The 18,884-nt window shown below is 40.7% G+C and overlaps 1 protein-coding gene across 1 annotated transcript in view; it reads left to right on the top strand.

The window, feature by feature from the left end:
* LOC140913628 (uncharacterized) overlaps nt 1–16,707 on the top strand; it is a 43,479-nt gene extending 26,772 nt beyond the window's left edge. The window contains exon 3 of the mRNA XM_073350355.1: nt 16,631–16,707. Coding sequence (XP_073206456.1) covers nt 16,631–16,707 — 77 coding nt within the window. The remainder of the gene's footprint in view (nt 1–16,630) is intronic.
* Nucleotides 16,708–18,884: the final 2,177 nt, after the last annotated feature.

Below are 18,884 nucleotides of genomic sequence, written 5' to 3'. Positions count from 1 at the left end.
TGTTTGTAACAAACCATTTATTCAATGAAATTCTGTTTTGCAAGTTGTCTGTGAATAGGCTGGAATTCTCTGAGATTGATTTGTTATTCAGATTTATTCCCCAGATAATCAGCCACTGACTCTTGATCTGCAAATCTTCTGCATGCCATTCATTGTGAGCACTGGATGTTTGTAATTTGTCCTGTTTTGACTGCATACATAGTATTGTTCCTTTTTCCTACCTGGATGAGCATAACTCCTAGGATCAGATTACTGGTGTGAACACTTGAATACTCCCAAAAAGTGAATTTCAAATTCAAACTTCAGCTAAATTTAATTAAAACCTGCTATTTTGATGTGAAACTTTCCTACTTATTCACCTGATTGCCAGAATATTCACAAGAAAGCAAGCACTAAAGGAGCATGAGCTCATTCAAAACCATTTCATTTAAATAGTAAAAAGAATACTCCTGGCAAATGTGTTGCAGAATTCACCTAGTTCTAACTTGTAGTAATGCATTTACCAAGGAACCAGATGTGCTCAAGGCTAAGGGCAACTCCCATGGGTCAAATGAAGAACGAAATAAGGCCTTACAGTACATACAGTAAAGATTTCCATGTTTGTTTTCATTTGACTTGGTTGTGCATTACATTATGGCCCACAGGATGGCTCTTTAATTAGGTAGAGGGGGCTGGGGCAAGATTTTTACTTTTTTACTTCTTGCCCTTTGATGGAGTGTGAGCTATGAAACCAATTTTTATTTTCAGCCCATGGCATCACTTTTGATGAGCTCTCATTTGAGGCACAATGTTAAACTAACAAAGATTGGAACAGGGATTGGAAAAATCCATTGTGGTGCAAATATTGTATGTGCAGTCTGTGCAGAAATTCTCCTGTACAGCCATTCATGACTCACTTTTCACTTCCAAGATACCACTGCAAAAAGTGCCACCTTATAACATGCCCCATCCCCAATTGGAATATTTTCCCCAAGAGAACACGTCCCATGATCTCCCTAGTGCAGGACACTAGACTTACTGAGGGCCAGATCATGCCGTCTAGGCACAATCCTGAGTAGGGAGTAGTGCAGATATGCTCTACCCTAATGAGAACACAAAGATACCTTATATGCCTGTTCTTCTCAGAACAGTAGGGGAGTACAATGGCTGTATCGCCTCAGGGCACAGCGTGGACTCCTCTCCATGACCAGCTGTCTCTGCTGGCCAGTGTGGAGATGAGGTAGGGTGAGTTATGACCCTGTGTCTTCCCTACCTAATTTGGGGAGGATTGTTGCCCAGGAATCGCTAGCAAAGAGCAGGTACCATGCTCAGGACAGCTTAAGGACCTCACTTGAAGCTGGTCCCTCCACTGGAGGTAGCAAGAGGGGAGATGAGGAAGGACTACAATCTGGGGAATAATTGGCCATAATGTCATAGATAGGCAGATTCTCTTTGGTCTCCTGGTTATCCTCACCACAGTCATGTCAGTCAACTTGCTTAAAACAGGAGGACTGCTTAAATCCAATACAATAGAGCAGTGGTCACCAGAAAAAGATGAGCTGAAGTAATGCTAGACTGAAAAAAACCCTCATGAGCTGCCTTGTAAAGGCAACCAAAAATAATGGCTCTCAGATAAAGGTATTCTCATTCGCATGAAATGACCTCTGCAGGTTGTCTGATTTAATTCTGACTGTGCTGGCCGGGTGAAATACCATTTTAGGTGGCGAGAGGGAAATATTTAATTGAATGAGTTCCTTGTTAAAGGCATGTAATTAAATTCTCTGTTTGAAATCATATAACATCTGTGTTGAATTTTTACAAGTTCGCCATATATCACAGCCCAAAAGAAACCCTCAACATACTGCAAATTAAAAACAAATACGTAAATCATTCAAATACATTTCTTTTCGGTGTTGCGTTTACATTAAAATGCGTTGGCAGTGAATCATAGTGACTACTGTAACAGTCATACATTTTATGTACAATACATTACAGTTTTATGCACAGTAAGCCAATAACTAACGTTTGTCAAGATAAACTCAAACTTAAATAGTGCTGCTCTCTGCTGGTTAGTTTTGTGAACTATGTATTTATTTAGAAGGGAAAATTTCCCTTAGATTAGGTATGCAGGGATTTTTAGGATTTAGGGTCCACCCCTGTCCATTGTCATTCATGTGGGTGGGACTACACACATGAGTAATGAATAATTTATTTGAGTAATGAATAATTTATTTGACAAATTTAATCCATTCTTTTTTTATGTTCACAAATTATCTCCAATCAAACTATGATTTGTACAAAATCACTAATTATTGAAAATGTTTGATTTAATATTTGGATAGCAATAGGCCCCACCCAAGATCAGGGCCCCATTGTCCTAGGCACTATACAAACGCATTGGGAATGACAAAACATTTGTAACGTAAATAGACAAGGGCAAGGAAGGTTCACAGAAGCAGATGGAGGTCAAGTGACTTGCCCAAGGCTGCACAGCAGCTCAGTGGCACAGCTGAGAAGCAAAATCAGGTATCTTGCGTTCTAGTCCAGGCATAGATGTTGGAACTAGGGGTGCTGGGAGTGCTGCAGCACTGCCTGGCTTGAAGTAGTTTCCATCATATGCAGGGTTTACAGTTTGGTTCAATGGCTCTCAGCACCCCCCACTATAAAAATTGTTCCAGTACCCTGAGTCCAGGGCCAAATCCACACTGCCTCATAGCTAAAACAGGAGAATATAGGCTGTTCAGGACTTATTCGCCTTTGTTATGCAATATTTGTAATGGTGTTTGATTGGACAACTTAGTCACATGTTATTGTTTCTGCTCTCTGACTGGATGACAAACTTTTGAAAGTCCTTGCAAGATGCCCACACCCAGTGCTTCTGCTATAAACTGTCACACAAAAAAACGAGGCTTTCACTTTCCATGAACACCACCACTCATCTGAATGTTCACAGAAAACAAATACACACTTTTCCAACAAACCCCCAAGTGTTCACTTTGGACAATTACCTTCGAACTCTCTTTTGCAGTATTCCTCCAGCTGACCTGAGGAGGATTGGATTCCATAGCTTCTAACTAAAGAGTCAGTTTACTTTTCTCATAAGGTCAACCTTGACATTGAAATGTGGGCAGCTAGCACTATCAATGAGACAATGACATACCAGTAATTGCATAATGAGAACAGCCATACTGGGTCAGACCAAAGGTCCATCTAGCCCAGTATCCTGTCTTCTGACAGTGACCAATGCCAGGTGCCCCAGAAGGAATGAACAGAACAAGTAATCATCAAGTGATGCATAATAATTAACCATACCATAATTAGTTAATAAAATATAAGAATAAATAAATTGGTCACCCTTAAAAGCTTGCAATTGTACCTTAGATAAATAGCTATGATTATCTTAATATGTGCAGTGTTCTCTTGTACATCTCAGTACCTGTTGAAAAGATAATACCTTGAATACTCCATGTACTGAGGTAAGTTATTAAGTTACCCAAGATATTATCTAAGGCAAAATTTTTAGGGTTACCACAGGACATGCTGACATTTGAAATGGGTGAACTGTCAGTGTATACAAAACACTTGAATTACAGTGTATTATTTCCTTTGCTACTTGGCTACACTGTACCTCGTGTCAGAACCTTATGGATTGTAGAATAATTCTTTCCTCTCTCTCTCTGCATTTCTAAGTGTCAAAAAGGCTAAAATTAAGACATTTCATGTCATCTCCTGTTGAGGTCAATAGCAAAAGTTCCCCACTGAGCTCAGCGGGAGCACAATCAGGGCTGTCTCAGTTATATGTGGCATAGATTTGTGAAAGTCATATTGGGTTACAGTCTTCAAATAGAAACAATTTGGGGTCTAGTTTTTCAGTCTCAGAAAGCTGTCTGATTTTAATATTGGCTCTATCCCCATTGAGTTGTAGGAAACCTGTCTGAGATATTTAGAATCCATGCATGGGGAGTACAGCAGGAAACCTGTTTGAGCAATTCAGAGTCAATGCCTGGGGAATATATTGGGTGACTCCAGTTATTGACAACAGTTGTGATCCTGAAGCCCTTACTCAGGCAGTATTTCCATTGCAGTCATTGTTATTCACTGCCAATGAATTCCAAAGCACTGCAAAACCACAGGATGAAGGATGTATCTGAGTGATGTACAGTATGTATTTGTTCTTAATTTGTAGTGTATTGAGGGTTTCTTTTGGGCTATGAAATATGGGGAACTTGTAAAATTCAACACAGATATTACATGACAAATCCAAAAAGAGAGAAAACAGATATTCCACATGGCTCCATTCAATTGCTAGTCAATGGGAGTTTTGTCAGAGTAAGGACTGTCCCATGGGATTAAAAGGGAGTAAACTGTGTAATTCTGCTGCTTCACATAGTGGGGATGGGTGAACTGGTTCAGATCAGATAGCTCAGCCAACTCATGATCCCCAAAGCAAAGGAAACTACTTTTGATGTTTCAACCACTTCAGAGATTCATAGATTTTAATGCTAGAAGGCACCACTGTGGTCATCAAGTCTGACTTCCTGCATAACTCAGGTCATGTAATTTCATCCAAGGAATTTTTGCACCTCTCCCAGCAACTTGTGGCTGAACTACATCAATGCCATTTACAAAGGCCCATTGTGGCTGTTTGTTGTGAAGCTGATGAACACATGTTGCCCAAGACAGCGCATAGATCCTCGTCCCTAGTCATTTGAGTTAATTGATTTACTATGATGGTGGTGTCTAAAGGTCTCAGACTGGATCGGGGCCCCACTGTGGGTAGGAACTGTACAAATATATAGGAAGACATTGTCACCATCACAATTTGTGTAAAGTCTAATTAAAAGACCAGAGACAAGCAAAGGGAACAAACCAGGGAGTAATGAGGATGGAGGAATGTGATCATGTTAATCATATTATGAGCCCACACAGGCACACAAAAAATATGCACAGACTGGGTGGTTCCAAAGAACTGAAATGTTGTTTTTAATAGTTATTTTAAAATGTCCCCTAGAACTATAACCCCTGAACATCCCTGTCCTCTGAGTCCCTGCAAAAATGCAACCCCTGGGCTTGCTGCCTATTTTATTTTGTTAACTTAGTTCATTCCCTTCTTCAATATCAACTAGTCCCAGATGGCCCTCTACCTGCCATTATTAATAATTAAAAAATACCTGCAATCTCCACAACTGCCTCAGATGCCAAGACCCCCCAACTCACAGGCACCTGACCCACATAGGCCTGAGAGGCCATTGCAGCTTCATGGATCCTCTTGCTCTCTTGGCTGCTGTTCAGGGGGAAGTGATGGTTCCCTGTAGTTGTGAGGCAAAAGAGGCAGAAAGTCCATTGATCAGGTATCTCTCTGCAGTCTGGGACTATGATAGTGCAACCAGAACCAGCCGTTAACTTAGCCCCCCACTCAATTCTCTCTCCCTCCATTCTCACACAGCTCCCAAACAACAGTCAATCTCTCAACCCCCCAAAAAACAAATCGGGGTCTGGCACTGTTGACATTATGATTCCTGAGGCTACAAAAGAGTAACTCGCTTATGTTTCTAGAGCCATAGCCTCACTGTCTTGCCAAGTCTCTCCTTACCAGTGAAACTGGGGCCTTCAAGAAGGCCCCCACTCCCTGTGAAATACCTGCCTCTGACCTTTCAAGACCTATTATAAATTTAAACCTTTTCAACTTTACAATGGTCGATCTAGTCCAGTATCCTGTCTCTAATCATGGCAAGCACCTGATGATTCACAAGAAGGTGCATGATTCTCCACTGAGAAAATAATAGGTCCATAGGATGAGCTGGCTGCTTCCCAGCCCTGTATAGTTAGTGGTTGGCTGGTAGTAATTTACTGTTTGTACACCCCATTTGAGGGTGTTTAAAATAGAAGGGCAACTCTTTGTTCCCTGGCAGAAGTTCGTAATTTACTGCTGGTCTGCATGAATTCTCTCTTTCCAAATTCTGTTTTGTTGCAGAACATTGCCCCTCCATTTCTAATGGCCCCAAAGCAGAGATATACAAGCAGTAAATTACCACCTTCCCTAACTGCTCCTAGGAACAAGCTGGAAAGAAGTCAATCACAATGCTCTTGGGTCTACTCCTGGAGTGGTTCAACTCATAGGCTCTCTCTTAGGAACATAGAAATGGAAGTGACCTCCTGGGTAATGAAGTCAGTTCCCTGCTAGCACAGGCCACCCATCATATAATCCCATTCATAAATGTATCAGGCTCCATCTTAGAACTAGTTCACCCACCTTGCACCTACTAAGGTATTAAGGTTACACTTCACAGACATAGTTATTATTATTCCTAAGTGCACCAAAGTAGTGATTAGTACCTTCCAAAACTGAAGCAATGCATAGTTCCTTCCCAAGGAGCTTACAAACACATCAAGTTCCACCTTAGAACTAGTTAGGCTGTTTGCTCCCACTGCTCTTATTTTCCCAACCTCACTCCACTAATGGTTACAAACCTTACAATTTCCAGCCTAATTTTTTTCATGGCCAGTTTATCCCCGTTTTTTCTTGTGCCAACATTGTCCTTAACTAGCTCTTCTCTCTTCCTGGTGTTTACCCCCTGATGTACTTACATAGAACAGTATCCCCTTTCAGCCTTCATTTTGCTAGACTAAACAAGACAAGCTCTTTTAGACTCCTCTCATAAGAGGCCTGTGCCTAAAAGCACCATCTAGCCCAGGAAAAAAAGGCCAATCTCTTAATCCACTCAGTCACAGTGTACAAGGAGTTTTGTACTTACTGAGAGCAGACAGTGTACTGACCCAGTTTCCTGATGAATCTCCTCTGACCTTGACTTTTTCAGCTTGCTGCTCAGTGACTCAGAGCAACTTTCCACTGCTCCGCTCTCTAACCATCTGGCTGTGCCGGGAGCATCTACCTGTCATAATACTACCACTCTGCAGTTTGGGATTATTTTCCAGTTGAGGCTTCTCCCAGTATTCTGAACGAAGTCTTCCAACATCCCTGTGTGTGGGGGACATTAATCCCATTTTAAAAGTGGTGAAGCTGAGGCATCCAGTAATTAAGGGATTTCTCCACAGTCAGAAAGCAAATCTGTGGCAAAGCCAGGATGAGAGATTCCCAGCACTGTGATTTGACCACTAGACAGTCTGTGCTAGCTATTGACATTCCTCTCCATTCTGTGCTAGCTATTGGGCTGCCTCCCTGCTAAGCACCGTAAAGGATAGAGCTCTGAAAGCTCTTCTCTGAATACCCGTCTCTCAAATTGTAGAGAGGAGTCCTTACCAGATCCTGAAATGGGTGAGGATGCTGAAAATATGGCCATGAGCGAGTGGCGGAGGGAGAGCAGAAGGGCAGGTGGACTGATGTGGCCGAGAAGGAGAAGCATGGGTTGATCCTTTGCTGTTGTGGTGGCTGTCTGCAAGGATTTCCTACTCTAATGTCCTATTTCCCACTACAGCAGACAAACTGCTCATGCTGTCTGAGACACTGGGGCTGGGAGCGAAGAGGCTGCAATAAGGTTATCCAGATACTGGTCCTAAATTTCCTCCCTCAAGATTTGGCATAATCAGTATCCTATGGTGTAGTTAGAAGAATAGCATAGCCATACCCCTCACCTCCAGTTGGGAGAGACCAGAAAACAGTCATTATGGATGATTTAGACACCAGTAAAATCCCATAAAGCTTCATAAGAACGGCCCTACTGGGTCAGACCAATGGTCCATCTAGCCCAGTATCCCGTCTTCCAACAGTGACCAATGCTTTGAAGATCCGCATGTGGCTCTGGAGCCACAGGTTGGCCACCCCCTGCTTCAGAGCATGGTTTTGCAACCCTGCCCATCCCGGCTGATAGCCACAGATGGACCTATCCTCCATGAACTTCATATTTCAACAGAGGGTTACTAAGGGTACCAATACAAAATGCTCAAGTCCCTCGGTTTTCTGCATCACCTTCGGAAGGAGCATGCTTTTCAGTAAATAAATAAGAAATAAGAATCAGTTAACTTATGTCGTACTTTCCATCCATAGCTTTACAAAGAAAAACAAAATATCATCGTCCCCATTTTACAGCGGGAGGAACTGATGCCAGGAAAGAGGACGTGACTTGTGAAAGGTCACACATTAGTAGAGTCAGCGGCTGAGCCAAGTACCTAAGAAACACATATAGACAAGTGTTGGGCTTGGGCAAGAGGTAGTCACATATGGAGAATCTTCAGCAGCTCAAAAATGGACCAAATCTTGAAGTTCTGACTCCATTTTTAGTCCGAGTTTTTCATCCCAGCTCACTCGGAATCAAACAGAGCAGAGACTTGAACGTGGGTCTCCCACATAGTAGGCCAAGGCCCCAAATGTCAGACTATAGAGTCTGGGAGCCTCTCCTCCCGAAATGTTTCAGTTTTGACTAAATGGAATTTTGCCATAAATGTTCCCACCAGCTGTAGGATTGAATCCATATACTAATATAAACCGCTACACACAGGGAACTCCTCAGGCCGTCAGTGACAGTCCCATAGCATCTCATTTTGTGAGGATAGGAAGAAATCACAGTTACTAAAGCTAACTCTGGTCAGGAGAGCACGTGCTGAGTGCACAGTGTGAAAATGCTAGTGTGAGAAATAGCATATTCTCATTTCCTGACCTTTGTACATTTAACTATATAACTTTAATGTTAAAAATACTTCAAAGATATAAAAATACAAACCACAGAACATTTTTTAACTTTTGGACAGCCAGCCAAGGTAATGCTATCACTGACACAAGGTATCAGGTATTCCAACAACATCATACACTGTACTGGACGCTGAAGTCTTCTACAATTACTGTTGCCAATAACTGCACAACTGTCAACAACCTTATCTTATTCTGCTGTGTTTCTGCTACTCAGGCTCTGTTGTCAGGTTCTAACTTTTGCTAATACATTTTTTTGGCTAAATTTAAATGACTTTCCAGATGATTTCACCAGTCTATTTGACCTCTTTAGCATGTTATATTTTCCCCCATAGATTATGCACTCTTTTACATCCTTCACTCTGTGGGATTATTGTGTAGCTTGGTTAGATTGTTCCTTGGATGCCTGATAGCAATCAGACACTCAGAAAAATCTAGCTAGGTCATTTGAAAGCTAATGAATCCTGCTTTTTCTGATTGAAAATAATTTTGAAGGGCGCTAACTCAGCTTGAACAGGGGTTTAAAACGCCAGCTCCTAAGTGACCAGAGAAGCTAGTTAACAGGAGGAGCACAGAGGGGAGTTTTGTGACAGAGTTCTCCAGGTGAAGGAGGGCATGTGAGAGCCACATACACCTAAATTTAGGCCAATAACCCCCCACAAAAACAAAACAAAAATCTTCCAAAAGTAAAAATAATGCAAGCACGACTCCAGCATCAGAGTGGGAGCTACTCAGAGTATTGCACTGAATGTAGTATGTCCGGTTGGTGGTATACATGTGCATTCAGTGCAAGCAGCTCAGGGCCCATGGAGATACAGTACAGGCTCTTGAGGCCAGATTGGCTGAAGTGAAGGAGCTAAGGGAGACAAAGAGGTGACTCAGAGGAGACTTTCAGGGACATAATTCAGCGGCCCCACTCCCAGTGTGCCAGCCTCTGTGCTGTTAAAGAGGATGACAGTCTAAGGGAAGGAGAACATCAAGCTGGAGCCAAATGGAATAATCTCATAGTTGAAACTGCCTTTCCCAATGATGTCACAGTACTCTCGTGTATTGAGGATACCCCCTGGGGGAGGGACCCCAGTTATTAGGAAGAGACAGGTAGTAATGATGGGGGATTTGATTATTATAAATGTTGATAGCTGGGTTTGTGATGATCGGAGAACTGCATGGTGAATTGCCTGGTGGCTATAAAGGTTGTGGATCTCACAAGACATCTAGACAGATGGATATTCAGTGCTGGGGAGGAGTCGGTGGTCATGGTACTCATAGCTACCAGTGACATAACAAAAGTAGGACAGAGTTCCTGGAGGCCACATTTAAGCTGGTAGGTAACCGATTAAGGTCCAGAACCAACATAGTAGCATTCTCTGAAATGCTTCCTGTTCCACGCACAAGGCAGAAAGGTAGGCAGAACTTCAGGGTCTGAACATGTGGATGATGGTGTTGGGAGGAGGGTTTTCAATTTATTAGGAACTGGGTAACCTTTGGGGAAGGCAGGTGTCTATACAAGAAGGATGGGCCTCACCTAAATCAAAACCAGACTGCTGGTATGTAAAATTTAAAAAGTTGTCAAGAATTTTTAAACTAGGGGCTGGGGGAATGCCAAAGGAGGAGGAGCACATAGTTTGGGCGGAGACATCCATGGTTCACTATTTATTTTCTTGACCAAATTTTGCAAATTGTTTCAAATTGTGTTAACAAATATATTTTCTCCATGCCCTTTCCTTCATCAGGAAATAGATTTATATCTATATTCTTTGTCCTCTTTGACTTTGCTGTTGTGTAGTATTTTTGGCTCCTCATTGCATTCCAAACAATATATTTTATATTCTTAGAAATGTTGGTAACAGTTGAAATATTATAAATGTGCACATGATTAAAAGTCTTGGGACAGCAGCTTTAGAACATAAGAACAGCAGTACTAGGTCAGACCAATGGTCCATCTAGCACAGTATCCTGTCTCTGACAGTGGCTAGTGCCAAATGCTTCAGAGGAAGTAAACAGAACAGGGCAATTTTGAGTGATCCATCCCCTGTAATTCAGTCCCAGCTTCTCGCAGTTGGAGGTTCAGGGAGACACAAAGCATAGGGTTGTGTCCCTTACCATCTTGTCTAATACACATTGATGGACCTATTCCCCTGAATTTATCTAATTCTTTTTTAACTTAGTTATACTTTTGGCCGCCACAACATCCCCTGACAATGAGTTCCACAGGTTGTCTGCACATTGTGTGTGGAAATACTTCCTTGTTTGTTTTTCAACCTGCTCCGTATTAATTTAATTGGGTGACCTCTAATGCTTGTGTTATCTGAATAGGTAAATAACAATTCCCTATTAACTTTCTACATACCATTCATGATTTTATAGAACTTTATCATATCTCCTTTCATCATCTCTTTCCAAAGCTAACAGTCCCAGTCTTTTTAATCTCTCCTCATATCGAAGCAGTTCCATATCTCTAATAATTTTTGTTGCCCTTCTCCATGCTTTTTGCAATTCTAATATATTTTTTGAGATAGGGCCACCAAAACTGCATTCAGTATTCAAGATGTGGGCATACAATGGACTTGAAGTGAGTCCAGAGAAGGGATTTTGTCATTACCTTCTCAGAAATGGATCTTTTCCACAACTTGTCATTGAGCCTATTGACTTTCCTTGGAGTTGCAAGTACTGAGCACTTCTGAAATCAGGCCCAAGGTGTCTCAAGTTGGCCTACCAAAAAAAAAAAAATTGCTTTTAGTTGCTCTGTGCCTTATTTCCTTCAATGCCCATATATTACTCTGAGTCTGATCTTCCTTCCAGCTGCACAGCAGTCTTCTATAAAGTTCAGGTAATGCCAGCTTATTCAGAGTCTACAAGACCCTTTAGGCCAGGTGTTCTTAGCAGGAGGATGAAGGGTTGCATGTTGAACCTGCACCTCTGTGGATCACACATCTCTATTGAAGATTAAAGTGTGGGCCAGGCCTCAGGCCTCTGTGGAGCAGCAGGGCTCACAAGGAAGCTCTGAGAGGCTGCTCCCACTTTTCTTGGATTTAAATGTTGTTGTTTTTTATTTTTTGCTTTAACTCTTAATGGTTTGGCCTGACTGACTTATTTCAATACCAGAGACTGAGGAGCAGGCTCTCTGAAACTCACCTGCTTGCTACTAATGCCTCAGGCCTAAATAGATGTTCCAACTGTACATGAGGAAATTCTGTTATTGGCTGTTCCTGACTCGGCCACTAATTCAGTGTGTGACCTTGTATTTAATAAAAGGAGTACTTGTGGCACCTTAGAGACTAACCAATCCATTTGAGCATGAGCTTTCCTGAGCTACAGCTCACTTCATCGGATGCATGCCGTGGAAACTGCAGCAGACTTTATTTATACACAGAGACTGTGAAAAAATACCTCCTCCCACCCCACTGTCCTGCTGGTAATAGCTTATCTAAAGTGATCATCAGGTGGGCCATTTCCAGCACAAATCCAGGTTTTCTCACCCTCCACCCCCACACACAAATTCACTCTCCTGCTGGTGATAGCCCATCCAAAGTGACAACTCTTTACACAATGTGCATGATAATAAAGTTGGGCCATTTCCTGCACAAATCCAGGTTCTCTCACCCCCTCACCCCTCTCCCAAAAACCACACACACAAACTCACTATCCTGCTGGTAATAGCTCAAGGAATATTTCCAAAATGCCTCTGAACAACAACAAAAAAGAAACTTGGAGAGTGGTCAGTTTGGATGAGCTATTACCAGCAGGAGAGTGAGTTTGTGTGTGTATGGGGGTGGGGGGGATGTGAGAAAACCTGGATTTGTGCTGGAAATGGCCCACCTTAATTATGCACATTGTAGGGAGAATGGTCACTTTGGATGAGCTATTACCAGCAGGATAGTGAGTTTGTGTGTGTGGTTTTTGGGAGGGGGGTGAGGGGGTGAGAGAACCTGGATTTGTGCAGGAAATGGCCCAACTTTATTATCATGCACATTGTGTAAAGAGTTGTCACTTTGGATGGGCTATCACCAGCAGGAGAGTGAATTTGTGTGGGGGGGTGGAGGGTGAGAAAACCTGGATTTGTGCTGGAAATGGCCCACCTGATGATCACTTTAGATAAGCTATTACCAGCAGGACAGTGGGGTGGGAGGAGGTATTTTTTCATATTCTCTGTGTATAAATAAAGTCTGCTGCAGTTTCCACGGCATGCATCCGATGAAGTGAGCTGTAGCTCTCGAAAGCTCATGCTCAAATGGATTGGTTAGTCTCTAAGGTGCCACAAGTACTCCTTTTCTTTTTGCGAATACAGACTAACACGGCTGTTACTCTGAAACCTTGTATTTAATGTGGCTTCCCCAACGTCACATAGCGAGTCTGTGTACAGCTCACGGATTCATGAATTCCAAGGACAGAAGGGATCATTGTAATCATCTTGTCTGACCTCCTGTACAACACAGGTCAGAGACCTTCCCCCAAATAATTCCTTTTTGAACTACAGCATATTTATATATTCTTTTAAAAAATCCTTTTTGGCTCAAAATTTGCCAGTGATGGAAAATCAATCACAACCTTTAGTAAGTTGTTGCAGTGGTTGATTACCTTCACTGTTAAATATTTTTGCTTTATTTCCCATCTGAATTTGTCTAGCTTCAACTTCCGGTCTTTGGATCTTGTTATACCTCTGTCTGCTGGACTGATGAGCTGGTTATCAAATATTTGGTTCCCCATGTAGGTACTTATAGACTGTGATCAAATCATCCCTTAACCTTCTCTTTGTTAAGCTAAATAGACTCAAGGAGTTCAATCTATCTCTACAAGGCATGTCTTCCAATCCTTTCATTATTTGCGTGGCTCTTCTCTGAATCTTCTCTTATTTATCAACACCGTACTTTAATTGTGGACACCAGAACTGGACACTGTATCCCAGGAGTGGTTGCACCAGTTGGGAATAGACTACTGTGGAATTGCCTCCCCACTCACTGGCTCTATTGGGAAAGTAGTGGGAATGCAGACTGTAAGGCCTAAGAGAAGGACTATCATGTAATATATATTTGTACAGCTCCTATCACAATAAGGCACCGATCTGGTTGAAGCCTCTACGTTTTACCACAATATAAATGTTAAATAAATAAATAAATAAAAATAGCCTGCTTACTCCTGTGTGTCTGGATGCAAAGGGCCATTGACTTTCTGTAAAACTTAGTCAATCTTTCTGTGAAACTTAGCTCTAAGTCACTCAAGCAGTTTTGAACATTTTACCCATACTTTAGAAATAAAGAGAGACTAATAAATATGAAAATTTTAATCAAGAAAAGAAAATCACTAATAAGCAACTACAGTACTGTTAATTTTGCACAGATGGCTGAACTATAGGGAATATGTGAAAAGAAAAGAAAAATACTGAACATCCTTTGGAATTTTCAGTTTTTCACCCAAATAGAAACAAATTTGTGAAGCAGCCAAGTAGGCAAGGTTGCTGAAGCAGCAGTCAGGTCAATGCAGTAAACAGCCAGCTGCCATCTTGATGGAAACACATTGTTGAAAAAGATTATAAAAATTTGTTTTAACAAAATATTAGTTATATGAATCTCATATATAGATTAAACATGTTCTCTGCTAAATAAGAGCTCAGATCCTGTTTCTAGGGAACTGATTAATTATTATACCGCTGCTATATATATCAGCGGTATAATATATATAGTCACTCTGTGGTATGTAATCTAGCACTTAAATCAGCCTCTATAGGAGGTTTCAGAGTAACAGCCGTGTTAGTCTGTATTCGCAAAAAGAAAAGGAGTACTTGTGGCACCTTAGAGACTAACCAATTTATTTGAGCATGAGCTTTCGTGGTGGACAGCTAATGTGATGCCAATGTTTTAAAAAGTCTACAGCGGCAATCCAGGCAAACTGGTTGAAACTATAGTAGAGAACAGAATTACCAGACACACAGATTAATACAATATGTTGGGGAAGAGTCAACACAGCTTTGGTAAGGGGAACTCATGCCTCACCAATCTATTAGAATTCTTTGAGGGTTCAACAAACATGTGAACATGGGTGATCTAGTGGATATAGTGTACTTTCAGAAAGCCTTTCACAAAGTTTGTCACCAAAAGGTTCTTAAGCAAAGAGGGGAGGGATAGCTCAGTGGTTTGAGCATTGGCCTGCTAAACCCAGGGTTGTGAGTTCACTCCTTGAGGGGGCCATTTAGGGATCTGAGGCAAAAATTGGGGATTGGTCCTGCTTTGAGCAGGGGGTTGGACAAAATGACCTCCTGAGGTCCTTTCCAACCCTGATATTCTATGAAAATAAGCAGTCATGGGTTAACCGACAAGATCCTCTCATGGATCAGTAACGGGTTAAAAGATAGGAAACAGAGGGTAGGAATAAATGGTCAGTTTTCACTGAGGAGAGAGTTAAATAGTGGAGTCCCCAAAGGATCTGAACTGAGACCAGTGCTGTTCACATATTCATAAATGATCTGGAAAAAGGGTTAAACAGTGACGTGGCAAAGTTTGCAGATGGTACAAAATTACTCAAGATAGTTAAGTCCAAAGCTGACTGCAAAGAGTTACAAAGGGATCTCACAAAACTGGGTGACTGGGCAAGAACATGGCAGATGAAATTCAATGTTGATAAATGCAAAGTAATGAACCTGGGAAAACATAATCCCAAGTGTACATACAAAATGATGGGGTCTAAATTAGTTATTACCAGTTAAGAAAGACAACTTGGAGTCATCGTGGATAATTCTCTAAAAACATCTGCTCAATGTGCAGCACCTGTCAAAACCACTAATAGAATGTTAGGAGCCATTAGGAAAGGGATAGATAATAAAACGGAAAATATAATGCTGCTTTAGAAACCCATGAAACACACACACCTTGAATAGTAAGTGCCTCATCTCAGAAAGATATATTAGAATTGCAAGAAGTATGGAGAAGGGCAACAGAAATTATTAGAGGTATGGAACAGCTTCCATATGAGGAGAGATTAAAAAGACTGGAACTGTTAAATTTAGAAAAGAGAGAACTGAAGGGGGAATATGATAAAGTTCTGTAAAATCATGAATGGTGTGGATAAAGTTAATAGGGAAGTGCATTTACTCATTCACATAACACAAGAAGTAGAGGTCACCTGATGAAATTAATAGGCAGCAGGTTTAAAACAAACATAAGGCAGTACTTCACACAATGCACAGTCAACCTATGGAACTCCTTGCCAGAGGATGTTGTGAAGGCCAAAAGTATAACTGAGTTAAAAAATTAGATAAGTTAATGGAGGATAGGTCTATCAGTGGTTACTAGCCAAAATGGTCAGGGACACTACCCTATGCTCTGAGTATCCCTAAATTTCTGACTGCTACAAGGTGGGACTAGATGTCAGGGGATGGGTCACTTGATAAATTGCCCTGTTCTGTTCACTCCCTCTGAAGTATCTGGCACCAGCCACTGTTAGAAGACAAGATACTGGGCTAGATGGCCCATTGGCCTGACCAGTATGGCCATTCTAATATTTTTATGTTCACGCTTTTGATTCTCAAACAATACAGAAAGAGTTTACCTTACTTCTTAACCTGAAACAATGTAGCAATTTGTTAGTGCTAATAATCAGTTTTAAAGAACACAAATTTGCCCATTGAAATGGTTGGTTTCCAACAATATAGCTGGGGTCCCAAATTCTTTGTATAGTAAGTATGTTGCATAATAGAAATAGATCAGTCCCTTCCTTTCACTCTGTGCCATAATATAGGCTCAAGGTAGGGAATATGATGAAATTAAAGGGAATTATATTTAGAACCAATGAACTTGCTTTTTAATGCAGAAGTTCACCAACTTTGTCATAGAATTGACTACATCTTATCAGAAAGATTGTCTCAGAGCATCTTCCCCCACCAATTGTGATTACATGGATTATCTCTCCTTTCAGATAATATGCCTGTGGCAACTACAGCAACTGTGTACATGGAAAAGTGAGAATCATAGCATGGTTAATGTATTTTTAACTTTATGTGATGCAATTTGACAGCTGGAAACAAAGAGGAAGAATTCTCTGTGGAAGAGCTTCAGCAAGTGTTCCATGAACCACAATTTGGGGAGTTCTAGACTGGTGAACAATTTTACTGGTAAGAATGTTTGTAGAAATATTAAATTTTAAGAAAATATTAAATAATAATATCCATGGAAAGGGAATGCTTAACTTAGAAATGTCAGCATTTGCACCAGAGATTTCTCATTCTAGGAGATGCACTCATGCTCAGGAAGCAGAAGCAATGTCAAGTGACCTAAACCCCAATAAAAATTAACCATGCTAGTCTGAATTTTGAATATTGATGAAGTCACAATGAATTGCCTGTGAACAGTCTACCTAACAACTGTATAGCTCTCTGAGGCCTTGTCTACACTACAGGGGAAATTCAATCTAAGTTATGCAATTTGATTTACGTGAATAGCATAACTCAAATCGATGTAGCTTAGATCTACTTACCATGGGGTCCACATTACGCAACGTCAATGGGAGACGCTCTCCCGTTGACTCCCCCTACTCTTCTCAATCTGGTGGCATACAGGAGTTGACGGGAGAGTGATTGACGGTTGACACCCGCTAAATCAACCACCGATGCATTGATCACTGCTCGTCAATCCCCTGCTAAGTGTAGACAAGCCCTGAGGCACAATGCTTCCCAGAGATCTTGCAGAGCTGTTACTTGACCCTGCAATTCACCCCCCCAGCTCATTTATTCCTTTTTTGTACTATAATTAGTATAAAATAAATAAAAATTCTGTAATGAAATGGAATAATTAAAGGAAGGGGAAGGATATGTCTCTTTCTAACATCAGGAATAATACATTTCACTAGTCTTTCTGGAAAAAGACCAATATTTCTGTCCTGACAAATGCATGAATGCTGTCCAGTTTGAACCTAGGGTTTTATGCCTTACCTCAACACTTTGGTATCAGTAATATTATTCAGAAAGGGTCAAATGGATTATAAATCCTAACACAAAAAATCTCCAAGAGATTAAAATATTTACTATTTGACAAAGACATACATAATTAAGCTGGCCTCTCTTTCATACAAACAAATGTTTGAAAGTTTAGATTTGGAGGGTTTTAAAGGATTACTTTTATTAAAATGTCTTATTTGACAAGAAATAGAGCACATAGTTGACAGAAATAGCAAGCCTAGCATGAGATCACATGCTTCCTACCTGTTAAATAAAGAAAAGCATGTTGCATTTCCTTGCCAAAAATCCCCTCATGCCTTTGTTCCTAACAAATTCAAGTGCTTTACAAAGCTAATCTCTGGAACCTTTGTGTTTCATGAGTCCCTGCAGCTTAAGATTCCATTTCTAGAAGTAGCCAGATAATTGGGGATCTTTTAAAATCAAGTATTTTTGTTTTCTATTTTTAGGTATGTTAATAATGATAAGTTTAAATTCTTTCCAGATTTTCACCTCTTCAGTGCAGAAAAAGATAATTAGTCAGAATTATCAATAACCCTTTGGTTTTTGTTTTATGTTAATATATAAAGTGGCTGAACAGCCTTGGGAAAGAAATAGCTTGCAAGTCTAATTGAAGCTGGCAGGATTTCTATGTTTTATTTCTGCTGGCAGGTACTGTAGCAACCAAGGTCATGTAACAAAGTTTTAACACACCATAATAGCTGTGTGTGATGCTTGCAACATTTTATGCATATGATTTGTTCATCACTAGATAACAGTCATGATATTTAATGGACTTACTGGACATTTATAAAGTCCATTTTAGATGGATATTGAAGATAAATGAGAGACAAGTTCAGAAAAGCGTAACCTAACTTCCCCCTCATTCAATCCTTATATTCAGGTTGTGACCAAATCCTGTCTTGATTTCTTCTATAATGTGTAAAAAATCCACCTCTTCCTTTACATAAGTAAAGGTTCAAATCACTCATTTATCTCCTGACTCAAATACCATAATCTCCATCTCCCAGATCTTCCTGATACTAACATGACCCTTCTCCAATCCATCCAAAATGCTTCCAAGAAAATCTACTTTCTTGCCTCTCACTTTGATTATGCCTCTGCTATGCATTCAATTCCAGTATACACTTATTTTATAAATAAATTTACTTATTTATGCACATCCAGTATACATTACAATCTGTAGTAAACTTTGCAGGCTATTAAAAGGTGTTGAGTAGGTGTGACAAATTTGGGGTCAGTGGATTGGTCAAAGTAAGAGCATTGTCATTATTTAGTATATGTACGAACAGGGGTCTTGATATTGTATCGAGATAA

Source organism: Lepidochelys kempii, chromosome 6 (genome assembly GCF_965140265.1).
Source record: "Lepidochelys kempii isolate rLepKem1 chromosome 6, rLepKem1.hap2, whole genome shotgun sequence".
Lineage (NCBI taxonomy): Eukaryota > Metazoa > Chordata > Testudines > Cheloniidae > Lepidochelys > Lepidochelys kempii.
Note: the sequence above shows the minus strand (reverse complement) of the source record. Positions and strands in the feature narration are given on the sequence as shown.